The sequence below is a fragment of the Centruroides sculpturatus genome, unplaced genomic scaffold, assembly GCF_000671375.1.
Source record: "Centruroides sculpturatus isolate CEXI.00-Female unplaced genomic scaffold, Cexi_2.0 scaffold1314, whole genome shotgun sequence".
Lineage (NCBI taxonomy): Eukaryota > Metazoa > Arthropoda > Arachnida > Scorpiones > Buthidae > Centruroides > Centruroides sculpturatus.
The window spans coordinates 211,402-228,014 of record NW_019385437.1 but is presented as its reverse complement, the minus strand read 5'-3'; the positions used below and the strand labels follow the sequence as shown (position 1 = coordinate 228,014).

Below are 16,613 nucleotides of genomic sequence, written 5' to 3'. Positions count from 1 at the left end.
TGTTCTAGAAAGAAATCGTCGATCCTCTTGTCCGTCAACCATTAATTTAAATAGTTTTAATACATTATTTACGTACCTCGCCATCTCCAGGTCTAAGGAAAATGCGGGCTCGGAAAGATCCACCAAGCGACAAACTCCACGAAAACAAAAGGGAACTAATCAGGGGGCGTTACCACTCCACTTCGCCACCATAAAACTTCTGTCCATTCACCCGAATATACAACAGATAATTGTCCTCTTGTTAATTAAGTATAGAAACCACTCCATCTAAACTCAGAAGTCAGTCGGCGCAAGTAAGAATTCTTACGAAATGATCCAATCGTTCGAAAACAATGTTAAATGAGACTATGGGAACGGGTCATTGTTAAGATGGGACCAGAAGATGCACGCGACATTTCCCATACCGTTCTCAGCACGCAATCAAGGTGTCCAGTCACCGACCCTAGTGAGTTTGTTTCCTTTGCATCCCATTGTTTTTCCCTTAACTTCTGGTTTTTGTCATTCATCTGAGATGTCAACCAACATAGCAGTCAGGCAAGTATTCTCTTTAATTAACTTGGCTATTAAACGCCGTCAGTGAAGCGTGCGATGTAAAACCACCGTGGTATAAACACAGAGAAATAATGGCACACGAATTTGTATCCTTATAAGAGAAGATTGTTCTTGGGAGGGTATTTTGCAAGGGGTGCCATTCGAGGCGGCGTTTGACCCCACTACCAACCAACTGCTGACCTTTCTGATCGCTCCTTTCGTAGAATACCTCTGCACAATGCCATTTACCTTACTACCACACTCTCTCGTCTAATATATTCCGCAACAATATTCACGGATTCCCCTATTTTAGGGCCACGTTTTCCCTAAAATAAATCAACCCAATTATCAAACCATACAAAAATCACAATATTATTTTAAATCTGCATTAAAAACATTTAATAATTTCACTTCATTAACTATAGAAGTTATTAAAATCGTCGGAACAAAAAGAATCAACGTGTTTATAATTGAATACAAAACTAAATTTACATAAAAAACAAAAAAGAATTTAAATTTAATAAACAAGAAACAAAGGAAAAAAAAGAAGTAAATTAAATTTTTATAAAATTTCATTTTTAATTATTTTTTTTACAATGTTAAGGTATTTTAATTGCATAATTAATGACCCAGAAAATATATATATATAATTTTTTATGTGGAAAGAAGAAATTCGTTTGACATCTTGATAATCAAAACGTTGGGATAATGACATCGAACTCGGTTTGTCAAGATGAACCTCTGTCAAATTGTCAGATGACCTTGGAATATTTTTCGTGTCAGGGTCAAGAGTGAAGATACGTAAAAGGGCATTCTTACAAGAGAACTGGGTCACAATCTGGCATAACTACTGAAATAAATAGATCAAAACAATCTCCGATATATCTACAGCAAAGAAAACAATGATCTAGACTAGGATATTCAATGAATATTCTAATTATTTAATGCAGTTCGTGCTTTAAAAAAAAAGTAAAAAAAGACACCATTTAATATTAATTCTCGACGTTCGGAATTAGTTTTCTTACGTCACAATTAGAGTAGAAAATAGTTTTCTTATTTTATAAATAATAGAAAATATTATTAATATATCAAAATTTCTGCTCTATATTAAAATATATGACTAAAATTATTTGTTAAACATTAAAAAAAAAACACCTTAATTTGCCATTCAGTTATCATTTAATAAACCGTTTTCGCATACTAAGAGCTGTTTACGAACAAGGTTATCATAGAGTCACGTTGTTTGAGTAATTTATTCTAAGGTTTTTTTTTTATTTTTTCTTTCCTTTTTCACCTCCCAGTAGTTTTTCTAAGGGAGGGATATCGGGTACTATTCAATCATGATTCAAACGTGAATAAAACTGGTTCGTGATCACGACTTCTTTACGTACCGATATACCAGAATTTCCAACGAATTTTCGCTTAAATTTATATTAAAAATAAATAAAATAAATGATAATTAGAAATTTAAAATCACTCACCCGCCTTGACAATAGAGAGAGAGAGAAAGAGAGAAAAAAAAATTAAGATTCAGATAAATCACAGGGGTCAATATACTTGCCAGTATCGACAACATCAGCATATTGTAACAATTAAAATGGGTTGGGTTTTTAATTTCGCATCGTTGAATATGTTTCAGTTTGTTAACTCAAAACAATATTTATGTGCTTCATAGAATATTAAGAAGATTTTTCTAAATTTCGCTACGATGAATTTCATACAATGGGACAGAATAAATAAATTTTTATTATCTGTTTACTTGTGACACAAGCTACAGAATCTGACGTCTTGTTTGATTAATCAAATCAGATTTTTCTCATCGAATCGCTTTTTATCTGAATATTTTCGTGTTTTTCTATGTTATTTATATCGATTTTTTTCATATTTTTTTGTTTTAACCTCTTTCTTTTTCGATATTAAATTAAATTTATTCGAAAAATAACTTTAACTTACCGATAGAACTTCTTTGTTTTGTAGTAGTAGTAGTAGTTGCACGGATAATTAAAAACTTATTGTCCTTATACAATAATAAGTAAATGACGCAATATAAATATATCCAATCAACAAATCTTGATAATGTAAACGTATTAATTTGAATTTATTTATTTATTTTTCATGTGTTTAATATAATCTGTTTATAAGAAAATGGTTAATAGTTGCTTCGAAATTGCTCAATTCCGTACTAAATTTTTGAAATTTAAAGATGGGATTATGTTAAAATTAAAGATTTATTTATGAATTTTTGTTTTAAAAGAAAATAATAATAGTTTTATTACGTTTCTTACAATGTAATAATTAAAATCGAAAGCGTATGCGTTATATAATGTTTAAGCGCCCAAATATCCTCAACTTAACAAAATTTCTTCGTATTTAAAGTGTTACTTTTGCAAAATAATCGAGTAAAACTTCATTAATTTATTAATAAAATCATCGTAGTTATTATTTTTAATTTATAAACATAATTCGTTTATCAGAAAACGACTACAAACATCTACAAAAAGATGATTTCTTTGCAAATTAAACGCTAATAAACCGAAAAATTATTTTATTTTCAAATTAAATTCGAAATATAAATCAAATTTTATAAAAATAAATCAAATTTAAGGCTATTTTTTATACATTTTTTTTTACAAGGAAAAACTCGAAATTTTAAGAGCGCATCCGAATTCGCTTCCATGCAGAAGTCTTCAACAGATGAATCGATTTTATTCATTAATAAAACCATTCTAAAGCATAGAATTGATACAGTACATCAGTACATAAATCTCTTAACGAGATATATATATATGTGTATAATTTTTTGGGGTATAATTTGTCAAATTTTTTCCATTCCTCCCGTATGGACCTCACTCCATTACAACAACTTTGTATCTCAAGTCATTCAAAATAACCAGTTTTTCTTGTCTCACCCACAACTGGAATAAAATTGGTAGACACGCAAGCACAACATAGTCTTATTATCGTTCCCTTTATTTGGTGGCAGCTCTTGACCCGCCTACTTCTGCTTGATATCGAAGCTTTCCCATGTCAAGAGAGAGAAATATATAAAACAAAAAATAATAATAATAATAATAATAAATAAAATAAAAATATGTATATATATCAAGAACTGGTATAGTTATCTTCGGTAGTAAATCTTAAGTTAAATACACTTTGCCACTACAAGGGATTGACAGAAATATTTTAAGTTGTAGAATCATTGTTTAACTGCAGGAAATAGGCGAGGCTTTGCCTATTGTTATGTAATATTTTCGAATTTTTTAACTTAAAAAAATAATCATTTTTTCCCCCTTCATTCGAAATTGTTTAGCTCATTAATTTGATAGATTTCTATAATACGATATAATGAAGGACAAAGATTAGATATTATTTTAAAATATATACATGTGTATGTGTTTGAATATGAAATATTATTATAAACCTATTGTTAAAGAATTATTATTTTTTATTTCCGGATGTCGATCATTAAAATATGAAAAACAAAGTATTATAAGTGCTCACATTGCAGATGTCTGTCATATTCTATAACATTCTATACCAAATGTTCGACAAAGTTTCTTAAATTAAAAAGAAAAAAAAGTTAAACTGCGATAAATATCGACCATTAAATTACCTTATATTTAAAATAATGCTCTAAATTCAATAAATAATGCAAAAAAACACGTCAAACTTTGACATTTTCGTGTTATTGTCCATGCGAATCACGTTTTTTGAGCGCAATTTTTCACGTTTCGACACCTAAATTGCACTTATTTAACGTTTTAACCTATAGAAAAATATGCCCCATTAAATAAAAATCTATAAAATTGGCAAGATCGTGATAAATATTTAATTTTTTCACCAAAAAAAAAAAATAAATTTCCTTTTAAAGATAATAAAATACCACGAAGGATAAGGTGACACTCCATAGGAGATTTTTAAATTAATTATATTCCATTGTTTAATTAGGGGGAAAAGAAATATTACTTTGAACTACTTTTATAAAGTAATTCGTGACTTAAAAAATATATTTTATTTAAATAAAAATCGAATAAATGGTGACATTTATATAATAGTCCGTTTGTTTGTCTGATCGAAATTAATTCCGTTTTCGCACCAGAATAATTTTTAATTCATCCTTGAAATGGGCTAATGAATGCCTTCTATAAGATTTAAATGATAGCATTCAGTAATGAAATAGGATTTTAAATTGTGAGAGTTTTCCTCGTTCTATTCAAATTATTAAAAAAACTAAATTGTTTTTATTGATATAAAAATTGTTAGAGAATTTTTTCTGAGTTTTTGGTCTAAAATTTGCAAAAGCTTGGTAGCAAAAATTGGACCTTTTTTTGTGTAAAATTTGCTAGAAAAATTGGGCGTATCTGTGTAAAATTTCGTTGGAAAAAATTGGGCTTTTTATGTAAAATTTGCTGCAGAAACTAGGCTTTTTTGTGTGAAAATTTAGCTAGAAAAATTGGGCATTTTTACGTAAAACTCGCTAGAAAAAGTGTGCATTTTAAATGTAAAATTTGCTATAGAAATTGGGCTTTTTGTGTAAATTTAGTTAGAAAAATTGGGCATTTTTATATAAAATTTGATATAAAAAATTGAGATTATCTCGACAAAAATACAATTAATTAAAAAAATTTACATTTTTGGAGTAAAACTTGGTATAAAAATTTTGAATTTTATATTATAAAGACGAGTTAAAAGTTAGATTTAACGGAATAAAAATTATTTTTAAAAAATTCTGGTATAAAAAATTAGTTTTAAAAAAAGATTTAAATAATTCTAGCATAAAAATCTGGATATGGTCCTCATAAAATTTACCATAAAATACCTAAAATAATCCCGTCTCATCGAATCCATTCGCTCTCCATCTTCTCTAAGTGGAAATTAAAATATCAACAGTAACCATTGTTAAATTTTAGCATTAATTTAATCGTTCCGCATCAATTTTTGACTAAGTTCAACGTTTATATACGCATTAATAATGGAAACAATGGACATTAACATTATCATTACGAGATATTTCAATAAAGCAAAGAGTTAATTTCGTGTGGAATTATCTTAAAGATCAATTTGAAACATCACCTTTAGATTCATTTAAAATTTCGAGTAAAATACTATATATATATATATACATTTTTTCTTTTGTTCTTGATGAAAATTGAGATCAATTTAAGTGAAGAATAAGTTTTATCTAGTCGAAATGATCTCTATCCAATTATCTGTCATTTTATTCCTGGCAAAACCTATTAGATAGGACTTTGTGCAATGTAGTAGATCTGTAGCTAAATGTACTATTATTTAACGTGAATCTTGTGTTGAAAACAGGTTGGAGAATAAAATCAGAGGGTACAAAATGCCGAGATATGAATTATTTGTCTGAAAACTATAATTATGATTTTGTGTAGCAGACTGTGCATCCCTAGAGGAGAGAGAGAGACTGAACTGTTCTCTCTCTCTCTCTCTCTCTGCAAAGATTTAGAGCAGCTATTTTAAGGTGCAATGACTTTATTCTTAGACATCTGTATTATTTTTTTAATAAAAAAATCGATTAATGGTTTTATAAATCGAATACAAAATTTTATGTATATTCTCCCCACGTTTAATTGTAATTAAATTATGAAGAGAGCTCTCAGACGTTTCGAGTTCCGGGGTGTTTTCTTTCTTTTTTTTTTTTGGCCATTTTCTGTGCCTTAAAACGTGTCAAAAAATACCCTGACCCGAAATAGGAAATTGTGAATCTAAGAAGTTTTACAAATAGAACCTTTAAAATTAACTTTTAGAACAGAGGCAACGTTATAGTGTTGCTTAGAATTTATTTTTTTTATAAACAAGTCTCAAAGATAGTAACTCTAATTTAGATTCTTTAAATTCCGTCTTTGTTTTTGTCATCGAAACTAATTTTTGACATTAATTATGCCTGTAACTTATAAAGAAAACGTCTTATGGCTCTTTATCCTATCGTCGTATCATCGTCCTGACATTAATCGTCAATAAGAAATCATTAGATTTGGAGATTTAAAGGTGGTTCTAAAGCCGTTTGACATAATTAAAATCTCCAATTTTAATTTTTCGTCGCTATCTGTAACTTAGAAAACAAGGCAGAGCTTCACTCTTTTAATATATCATTACCTCGTGAGTAGTCTTCATTAAAAAAAAAAAACTTTCTTTTAAGCAAATACGTCTTAAAAGTAGCTCTAAAACTGCTCGATGACATTAAAATTAACTAGAATTTTAATTTTTGACACTAATTATGCTTGCAACTTACTAAAGAAACCTCTTACAGATCTTCATTCTATCATCTTTAAGCTAATCTTCAATAAATAATGATTAAAAAAATCTTTTTTGTAAGCAAAGCAATGCTTTAAAATGTATTGAAACTATAAATTTTGATGTTAATTATATTGCAACTTAAAGTCTCTTACAGATCTTCACCCTTTCATCTCGAAACTAATCTTAAAATACATTTAAAATCAGTTCTGAAGTTGCTTGGCACCACTAAAACCCATCAGAATTTTAATTTTTGTAACTAATTACAACAGCAACTTACAAAGAAAGTATCTTTATCATCATACAGAAACTAATCATCCCCGTTTCGAGCTATGTATACGTAACTCCGAAGGTGTTCGGTACCACTAAAATTCGCCAATTTCATTACATTCCATGTAGATGATAAACAGAAAATAAACCCCTGTAGGCAGCATATTATCATCCACATTAAAATGATAATTCTTTCAAGAACTATGTGGGTTACGGAATAATTTGTCCTACATACCAACGCCCCAGGATACTCGAGAAGGGAAGAAAATAATGAGAGGTAAAAAAATTTATTAGAACTTGTTACAAGGCACAGTATATTATAAAGCAGGAGCAATTATCGATAGTCGAGAACCAACCACATATCAAAAGCGTACTTAAGAGTAGTCCCGGAGAATGGTCAGTAATTATTGTAGTTTATGAATACCTTGGAGGAATATTACGTTTGTGGATGATACCTTGATATCTGTAGTTAATTCTAAGCTACGAATTACATTTTTGTTTCATTCCCTCGTAACGTGGTTACGTTACTTTGTATCATATATCAAACTTCAATAACCGCTGCTACACACGCAAAAAATAAAAAAGAAACTGTGTTTTTAACTTTAATTTTGAATAAATCGGATACTTTTCTATATATTTTCGTTAAAAAATCTTAAAAATTTCAATTAAAATTACAAGAGAACGCGTTTTAATTAAGGGTGTAACTCTATGGTGTAAATGGGAGTGACGTGTCTTTAAATATGGCGCCAACTAAACGATTTAAAATTAAATTTAGCTTGTATATATAAATTACGACGTCGTAACGTCTAATTTTCTTATAAAATAAGTTATTTGGGAGGTTATTTTAGCATGAATTTCGTAGAAACCGCAAATGCTAATGCGTTAATCATCAGCTTGAACGGCTTGAAAATTGCTGTCTATTAAACCAAGCTTACTGAATATTGTTTCGAAATCTTTACAAAATGTTAGAAAATATATTCAAAAATAAAGAGAAAAGTGGAATTTATTCTCAGTTTAATTTATTTTAAAACAAAAATCTAGTTATAGACAGAGAGGAAGATGGAGAGAGGGAGGAGAGTGAGAGAGAGGGGGGAAAAAGAATCTAAGTAATCCATTTGAAATTCGTCACAGAATTCTACAAGAAAATAAAATATGGAGAAGAATTCATTTAGAAGAATATTTCTTATTTAATCTAGTTTACGATTTTGTACGCTTTTGTACGCTTTTCATTTCGAAAATACGAAAATAAGAAGGGAAAAATATCTCAGCATCTCTCCTTTCAACTGCACGAAAATCATTCTTTAAAATCTATTTTTACTGACTTTCATAATTAATTTAGAGTTCGATGCTTTTAAAATTAAATTCCAGAAATTATTCATTTATATATCTCACGCTAGATTAAATATATTTATAATATATATTTTTTTTTTTTTGGAAATTAAAAATCAAAAGGAGGGGAGAGAACATAAATGCGTTCGACACACCTCGATGTAGGTCATGTATGACGTTCCTGACAGGAAACACTAATATGGCAAATTTAATGTCTTTAATGGTTTTTTAGATCTGAAAAGATAACAAACACTACCAATAAACTCAAGTATTTCAAGGTCCCTAAAATACAATAGGGTGAAGTAAGTTGGCCAAGATGTTAGAGAGATATGGATTGCCTTGTTTTTACCGAAATATAACATAGATTAAGGTCTGTATCGAGTTGAAATTACGAGTTTAAAATAAATACTTAATTAGTTTTCTAGAAATCCTGGTTCCATAGTGAGAACATTTACCACGATATCGTTATTTAACATCTAAAAATATTATATTAAGCAATTAAATGATGGGAAATAATGAGGCATGTTGTTTAGGAAACCGTTTCAAAAAACACCTTGGTTTAAGATTAAAATCGTAAATATAATTAGATATTTTAGCATTCTGTTTGTGTTTTTTAAGTATAATTAATAATACGTGACGTGTAAAATGATTTTTTTTTAAATAAAAGAAATGGGCGTAAAATTGTGGCATCTTACCTGATGAGAAATTCTGCAATGGTACGTTCTTCGTTATGGATTCCACGACGTCGTTTAAGCCGTACATTCCTAACAATTCCTTCATCGTTGTTTCTGCATAATCCTTCATCATAGAAGCATCTGGCACTTCTCGAACAGTTTTATTGGGGCTGGTAGACTCGCGTAGATTAGTTGATAAATCCATAGCAGCACCCTCCTGATCCGTTTCGCTGTCTCTCCTCCATGTCAAATCGACTGGTAGATTAGGATTAGCGTATTGCCCTTCACTTAAATCTAAGGGCTGATCACCTAAAGACGATTTAAATCCCTGAATGCCCACCGGAGCAGTTTGAACTCTAGCAGGGCTCTCGATCGATGCCACGGATTCTGGGCTCGATGGTGGTTTATCATCCTCGTAATAGTCTATCAATAATTCGTTCTCTCCATCGCTATCTTGGCATTGATATACAATATTTCTGGGTTGAAAGTTTTTTCTTTTATTTTTAACCGGGTATTTTTGATGCTCGTACGAAGGGGAACAGTTCAATTTTTCTTTGCAATGATCGGAATTCGAATCACTATATTCGTCCATTTTATCTTTTTGATCGTCGATGGTTAAAGTACCATTAATGGTATATTCCGTATCATCTTGAGTATCGTAATCGTCGCTCGTTACCATTTCGTCTTCCTGTTTTTTAAGTTTGTCGCAAATTGTACTTAGTTTAAAGGCACATGGTTTATTGTCAGCAGATGAGGTCATAATGATCGGTGTACCTCGTCACTAAGCGATGAGGCATTTAGTTGATGGGGTTCACCTATTAAAATATACATAAAATAATATAATAAATATATTATTTCGTCTTAAAATTCATCAACTTTTCGTTAACTTTATCTTAAATCAATAACATTTATCTCGTTCGCTCAATAATATAACCGATAAAACAGTAAAAAAAAAAAAAACACGTCTCTACGTGTATATAAATATATTTTCTTTCATAAAAAATAATAATAATATATAACAACAATTAAAGCTATAATCATGTAAATAAAATAAGTTGGATGATCTTTGTGATATCTTCAGATTAAAAATAAATACCAAAAAAACTTGTCGATTAGAATCTGTCTTAACCTGTCAATCAGAATTTAAGTCATTCAATTTATTAATCACACATTTTAAGTGGGTTGTCTATCTATATAAACGAGACTAAGTCGCAAAGTTAACACGAATCGTCGTCACCATTCTTCCCCCCATTTCTTTGATACATACCTACATGTATGCCTTGTAGGGGGTGCATTGCTACCAACAGTGTTATCTGTATCTCTAAGACGTTGTGAATCACTCTAGAGTAGTCAAGTACTGTCAGACTAACACTTTATTACCTCACTACTTCTTGTCCTTGCTTGACAGCGAATTCATTCATTGGCCATGCCTAAGGCAATGAAGATCTAAGATGAGTACTACTAATAATATTAGTCTAGTGATCAAAAACTTTGCTACTATAACAAACAAACGAGGCTAATCTATGAGAAACTTGCCTTTATACTCACATCTACAGCCTTTTTCTCTTACTTTTTTTTTAATGGCATTGTTTGTTGTTTTATCATTGAGCCTGAGATCCCAACGTCACGATTTTCTTAAGATTTATACATAAATATCATTTATCCGACTATATAATATATTTTAATACATAAATAACGCAGAATTTAAATTATTTTATACATATTAAAAATATTAAAAAATCCATTTTTTTTAAACTCGTTCGTAAGACAGAATCCAACAATAAAATTTCCCAAAGCGTAGATTATCTTAAAGACGATTCTCGAGGAATTACAAACTTATTTATTTGTCTACAAAATGGGTAAACGTGAGAACATTTTAACGTTAAATTAAGCCCGGTTTTTATCATAGAAAGCAGCATAAGCATGGTATAAAACCGAAAGTTTTGTGGGGATGAAAATGCCAATTTTTCGATTTTGTTTGAAAGAGATCGGAGTAGACATCGAGGAATTTGGGCGAGTCCCCCGAACGACCCCCAAACCAGCTTTCCCCTTTTTTCTAATTAGCATAATAATATGACTGGAAACAGCAATGCAATGACTCACATAATAGTGTATTAATAATGGGTCGCTGGAAATTGGTTTGGAGGAAAGTCTTTGTTATCCCCATTTCAGAAAATGGACACCTCTATGAAATTTTTTTTAATTTTTTTTTTTCTACTCCTCTTTCTCTCTGCCTCTCCTTTTCTACCAACCCAGAATTGTGTAAAGTTTATTAGATAATTTCTATAAAAACCATTTCCATTGTTCTATGATAAGAGTAGAAAAATAAAATTATCACCTATAGAATCGTGAGAAAGTGGAACTAAATAAAATGGAAAAAAATTTACTTTCCAAAAAATCGACCGTCTGCTTTAACTAAATGAAAATAACCTTGTTTAAAAACGAATAAAGATCTAATTTTTGTGATTTTTAGAAGAGAAAAAAGAAGAAAAAGCTCTGTAAAAATTAATAAAAGCCCAATTCTTTTCCAATTTTTAGAAGAAAAAAATCAGAAAAATCCCTATAAAATTAATAAAAATACAATTCTTTTCCAATTTTTANGGCTTTGTTAGATTTATAGGGAGACAGATGGCAAATATAATGGCAGGTGAAAATCATTCCATCTTACTCTTCCCTTGGGAAATAAAATTACACGTGACTCACCGGACAACAATTTTCTATGCTTTTCTAAAATTTAAAGAATTTCTTTTTTATTTTTTTTATTATTTTTTTGCCTGGCAACGTTAAAAAATTCGAAATTATTTTTATTTTTATTCGCCTGACAACACTTAAAAAGACGTTGCGCTTTGTCGCCATCTGGTGTATAGACGACAAACTACTAATTTGACCGTTTATTTATCTTTATTTACATCAATCACGTATACAAAAAGAGAGGGGAAAAAATAATAACAAATAATGATAATTATCCTTCAATATTATATAAAACTAGAAAAGAGAATTAAACAAAAGAAAATAATCCTTATAATAAGCGTTATGATATGTGTCGAGAGCGGTCGTGATCATATTCACTTGTCAATGATTAACAATTGAATAGGCCTTATTAAGAAAGAAGACATGATAGACAATCACCAATCGGTATCATTGTTGATCAAATCTGTTCACTGCCCTTTTGGTTTAGTAAAGAAAGGGATGGGAAAATGTCCTTATGGAATTTCACAGCACCACCCAAATGACAGTTTAGCGCCATGGAAGACGAAAAAAAAAGCTAGAAAACCTGGAAAAAAAACGTGCCAAACGGAAGCAAGGCATTGGTTCCCACACAAATTAATGTCTGACTTTAAGTACTTATCGGACAAACTCACGGGTTCATCACGCAATCAGTCTGAGTCACTTTACTCAATTTTGTTTTGAAAATCTCCTGCCATTTTCTTTTTTTTTCGTTGGCTTATTGTCTACAATTTTTAATTGGTTTCCTTACAAAAGCCATTTTGTCTCCAAATCTTTTGTTACTCATCCATTTTTACACCCATTTTTTTTTTTTTTTTAATATAATTCTAGTTAAAGCTTGATTAAAATTCATTTTCTTCTTCTCCCTTCTTCTTCTTCTCCTCCATTTTTTTTTCTTCTTCATTACTTTTAATTATCATTTTCATCAATTTTAACTGTCAGACCATCAATAATTTAATACTTAATCATCAATTTTTATATATACAATAATAAACAGAGATGAATCTTCACCCTAGGAATACAAAATTGAGTAGAAAAAAAGTCATTTTGGCGGGGGGGAGTGGAAAAAACGGCGGAGGAAAAAAAAAGGCCATTTCGTAATAATCTAGATAAATATTTACATCGAGCGGTGGGGGCGTAACGGAATAAGTAAAAAAATCATCAATCTATCGTCTTCATCAACGTGTATCATCAATTAAAAACGACGTGGAATCGCTAGAAAACGAGTTTAACAAAGTAAAAGTCCCGGGGTCGGCCGACACCCAACGTATCTACTTCCAAAAATATCAATATGAACTAGACCGCTTCTCATCAATACCAATATGGAATGTAGTCCAACCAGCTCGACTCGCTTGCCCCACCCCGATTATACGATTTTTTTTTTTAAAACATTATTTTTAAAACTTTCCTGGCGCAAAAATAAGGGTGCAAAGTATTACGTTAAAGGGGGATAGAGTACATACAAAAATAAATATGCTAAGGCATTTTTTCGTTACGTTAAAGGGGGTAGAGCACGCCGAAAAATAAAGGTGTAAAGAATTTCTTTTCGTTACGTTAAAGGGGGTAGAGTACCTTTTTTTTTATTTTTTTAAAGCGATTCCGTTCATTATTGCATGACTTTAAAAATTATTTCGTGTCATTAAATCGTGACAGTTCTGAGCAGTGACGCAGAACATATAACCTCTAGTAAGTAACCTGTATGTTGCATATAAACTGCAATCTAGTTATACGAATTCAATTGGTTTAAAATAGATGTCTTTGTACCTCTAACGACATCGTTAGATGGTCAGAGTGCTTATCTTAAAAATTCCACTAACATTAAAAACAAGTTTGTACTGTTCCCACAATCTTTGTTCCTAAATATAACTAAAAGTTTAGTTTGTATCTTTAGTTAAGTGAGGTTTTTTTTTTCTTTTTCTTCTCTAATTTTTTATGTATTTTTTTAAGAATTTATAACAACCTTTCTCTCGTTGGACACATTATGTCGTGGGAGATATAATAGACATTTTATGTCTGGGAAAGGCCACTTGGGAATTGATACTGCTTCCGTTGTTCGTTAAAGAATCTTATGTTTTCTCTTAATTTTTTTTACCTAAAATAAATTAGGATAATTATAAAAAAAAGAATTAAAATTAAGGCGTATAAATCATGCTTTGTTCTAATCTTCATCCCGGTTATCTTTCTTATCGATCAGGGATGCTGCGTGGATGCTGGGATGCCAAACGTGGGATTATATATATAAAACTTAATAAATCAAGGGAGAAAATGAAAATTAACTAATTATCTGTAATTTAAGGTAGATAATAACTTAACCAATTTAAAAATAAACAATATTAATCGAACCAGACCCGTGTATAGAGAGTTAATTAGAATTTAAAGTGGATTTTTTGATCAGATTGAAAGCTTGGAATTAATTTAAATTTTGATCTTGTAACTTGTAACTCGATTTTTTTTATATGTATATAATTTAATAACGAATATGGATCTAAACGAAGAATTATATCTTTGGGCTAAGATTAATCATGCTTAGTATGAAGTTTGCTTGAAGATTTTCAAGTTTTAAGCCATAGATGCGCTTTTATAATTAAACTATAAGCTTATACACTCGACAACAACTCACGAAACGTAATTTATAACCTTTAATGCCTTAATTTTCAATTCATAACCTAACCTAAGCTTCATTAACCTTATCATTTAACCTTAAATTGTGAATTTAGGTATTAATTGAAGCTCATTTTATGTGTGAAATTTTAAAAATTATCATTGGATAACTTGTTTATTGTAAAATATCCGTCGTTAATTTTTATGGTTTCAAAAAACCGTACATAATTTCGTTTCATGTTGGAAAAAAAATGGCTCTGAAAACTCATTTAAATATTTCTTTTTTTCTTTTTTTAATATCTCGGTCATAAATAATCAATAATTGGCTATCACTCAGCTGAATGTATAAATTGTTAATTATAATTAAATTAACAACAAATTCCTTCTAGTTATTAAAAATCTTTTGAAGGACACAAAGTATAGGTAGATCGATAGAAAATTTCTTATCTGTGCCTATTTTTTTATGTTTTTATAAAAATTAAACAACGTATTTTATAAGTTACATAAATAAACTTTTGTATTAAATATTTTTTTAAATAATTAGATATTTTTTGCAATATTTTAATGAATTTTTTACAATTTTTTTATGAATTTTTTTACAATTTTTTTATGAATTTCTTGCAACTTTTAAATAAATTTTTTGCAAATTTTGGTGTTTCTTTTATAATTTTTTAACGAATTTTTTTGCAACTTTTATGATTAATTCTTTTGTAATTCTTGATGAAAATTTTTTAATTTTTCGATGAATTTTTGTAATTTTTTCAGAGTATTTTTCATTTTTCCTATAGGAAATCTTATAAAGTATATTTATATGCCTTTAAACGATTAAGAATAAATAGAAATTTTTTAACTTTAATTGCATTAAAGGTAAGTATTATTGATCATTAACATAAATTATCGATTTATTTATGCAGATTCTTAGAATTTTCCTCTATAAAATTTGTGGGCGAATTTCTTATGCAATTAACCTTTCATAAAACATAAAAAATATTTAAGTAACGATAAAAATTTAAATTATTAATAGATTTATAGAATATTCTTACACAAATATCCATAATAAACCGTCAAAATAGTTTATAGTTTTAAAGTTGAGTTAAATGACAACCTTGAGCATGAACATCCCTACTCATTGCAAAGCCTTATTACTCTAATTTAAAAAGATCAAAATAATGAATTTCTATTAAAATTATATAATTTTAACATTTGGCTGAATATTTAATAATTAAAATCATTAAAATAATTGTAATTTTTATTTTTATAAGCATTTTACACGTTACTAGCGAAGAGTAACCTTATACCAAACATCAGTTAACGGGCCAAAACTGCAGAGCATCACTGCATAACAGGAAAGCAAATTTTATAAGAACCTTTAACTCTACATATATAAGATATAATAGAAGATATAATACGTATAAATTAATTATTTTTATTTAAAATATTTATTTTTTGTGGATTTGTAAGTTTAAGTTCAGAATCTCGACCAGTTTTAACGGAAGTGGTACAGAATTACGACTCAAATTTCTAATAAAATATAGATTTTTTTTAAAATAAAAATGAGTTAATTTAAAGATATTCTAATTAATTAATTAATTGTGTGTTATTAGAGATTTAAAACTTATTTTTAACATGGAGCGTATGGCATTTTCCTTAAAATCTTCGACGATATTTTATATTTATATAAGCTAAACCAGCGATATTTTTAAATAAAATTGAATTAGATCGCATTAATTTTCTAATTATTATTTTTTATTTCCGGATGTCGATCATTAAAATATGAAAAACAAAGTATTATAAGTGCTCACATTGCAGATGTCTGTCATATTCTATAACATTCTATACCAAATGTTCGACAAAGTTTCTTAAATTAAAAAGAAAAAAAAGTTAAACTGCGATAAATATCGACCATTAAATTACCTTATATTTAAAATAATGCTCTAAATTCAATAAATAATGCAAAAAAACACGTCAAACTTTGACATTTTCGTGTTATTGTCCATGCGAATCACGTTTTTTGAGCGCAATTTTTCACGTTTCGACACCTAAATTGCACTTATTTAACGTTTTAACCTATAGAAAAATATGCCCCATTAAATAAAAATCTATAAAATTGGCAAGATCGTGATAAATATTTAATTTTTTCACCAAAAAAAAAAAATAAATTTCCTTTTAAAGATAATAAAATACCACGAAGGATAAGGTGACACTCCATATAATTTAATAACG

General features: G+C 29.0%; 1 protein-coding gene across 4 annotated transcripts in view; it reads right to left on the bottom strand.

The window, feature by feature from the left end:
- Window positions 1–5,201: 5,201 nt before the first annotated feature.
- The window catches only part of LOC111638988, an 83,689-nt gene continuing 72,277 nt past the window's right edge, over window positions 5,202–16,613 (bottom strand). For 2 of the 4 annotated variants that reach the window (XM_023384764.1, XM_023384765.1), the window contains exon 2: window positions 5,202–9,877. In XM_023384764.1, the coding sequence (XP_023240532.1) occupies window positions 8,887–9,822 (936 nt within the window). In that variant the 5' untranslated portion in view covers window positions 9,823–9,877 and the 3' untranslated portion in view covers window positions 5,202–8,886. The remainder of the gene's footprint in view (window positions 9,878–16,613) is intronic. The other 2 variants (XM_023384762.1, XM_023384761.1) reach the window with 1 other exon arrangement.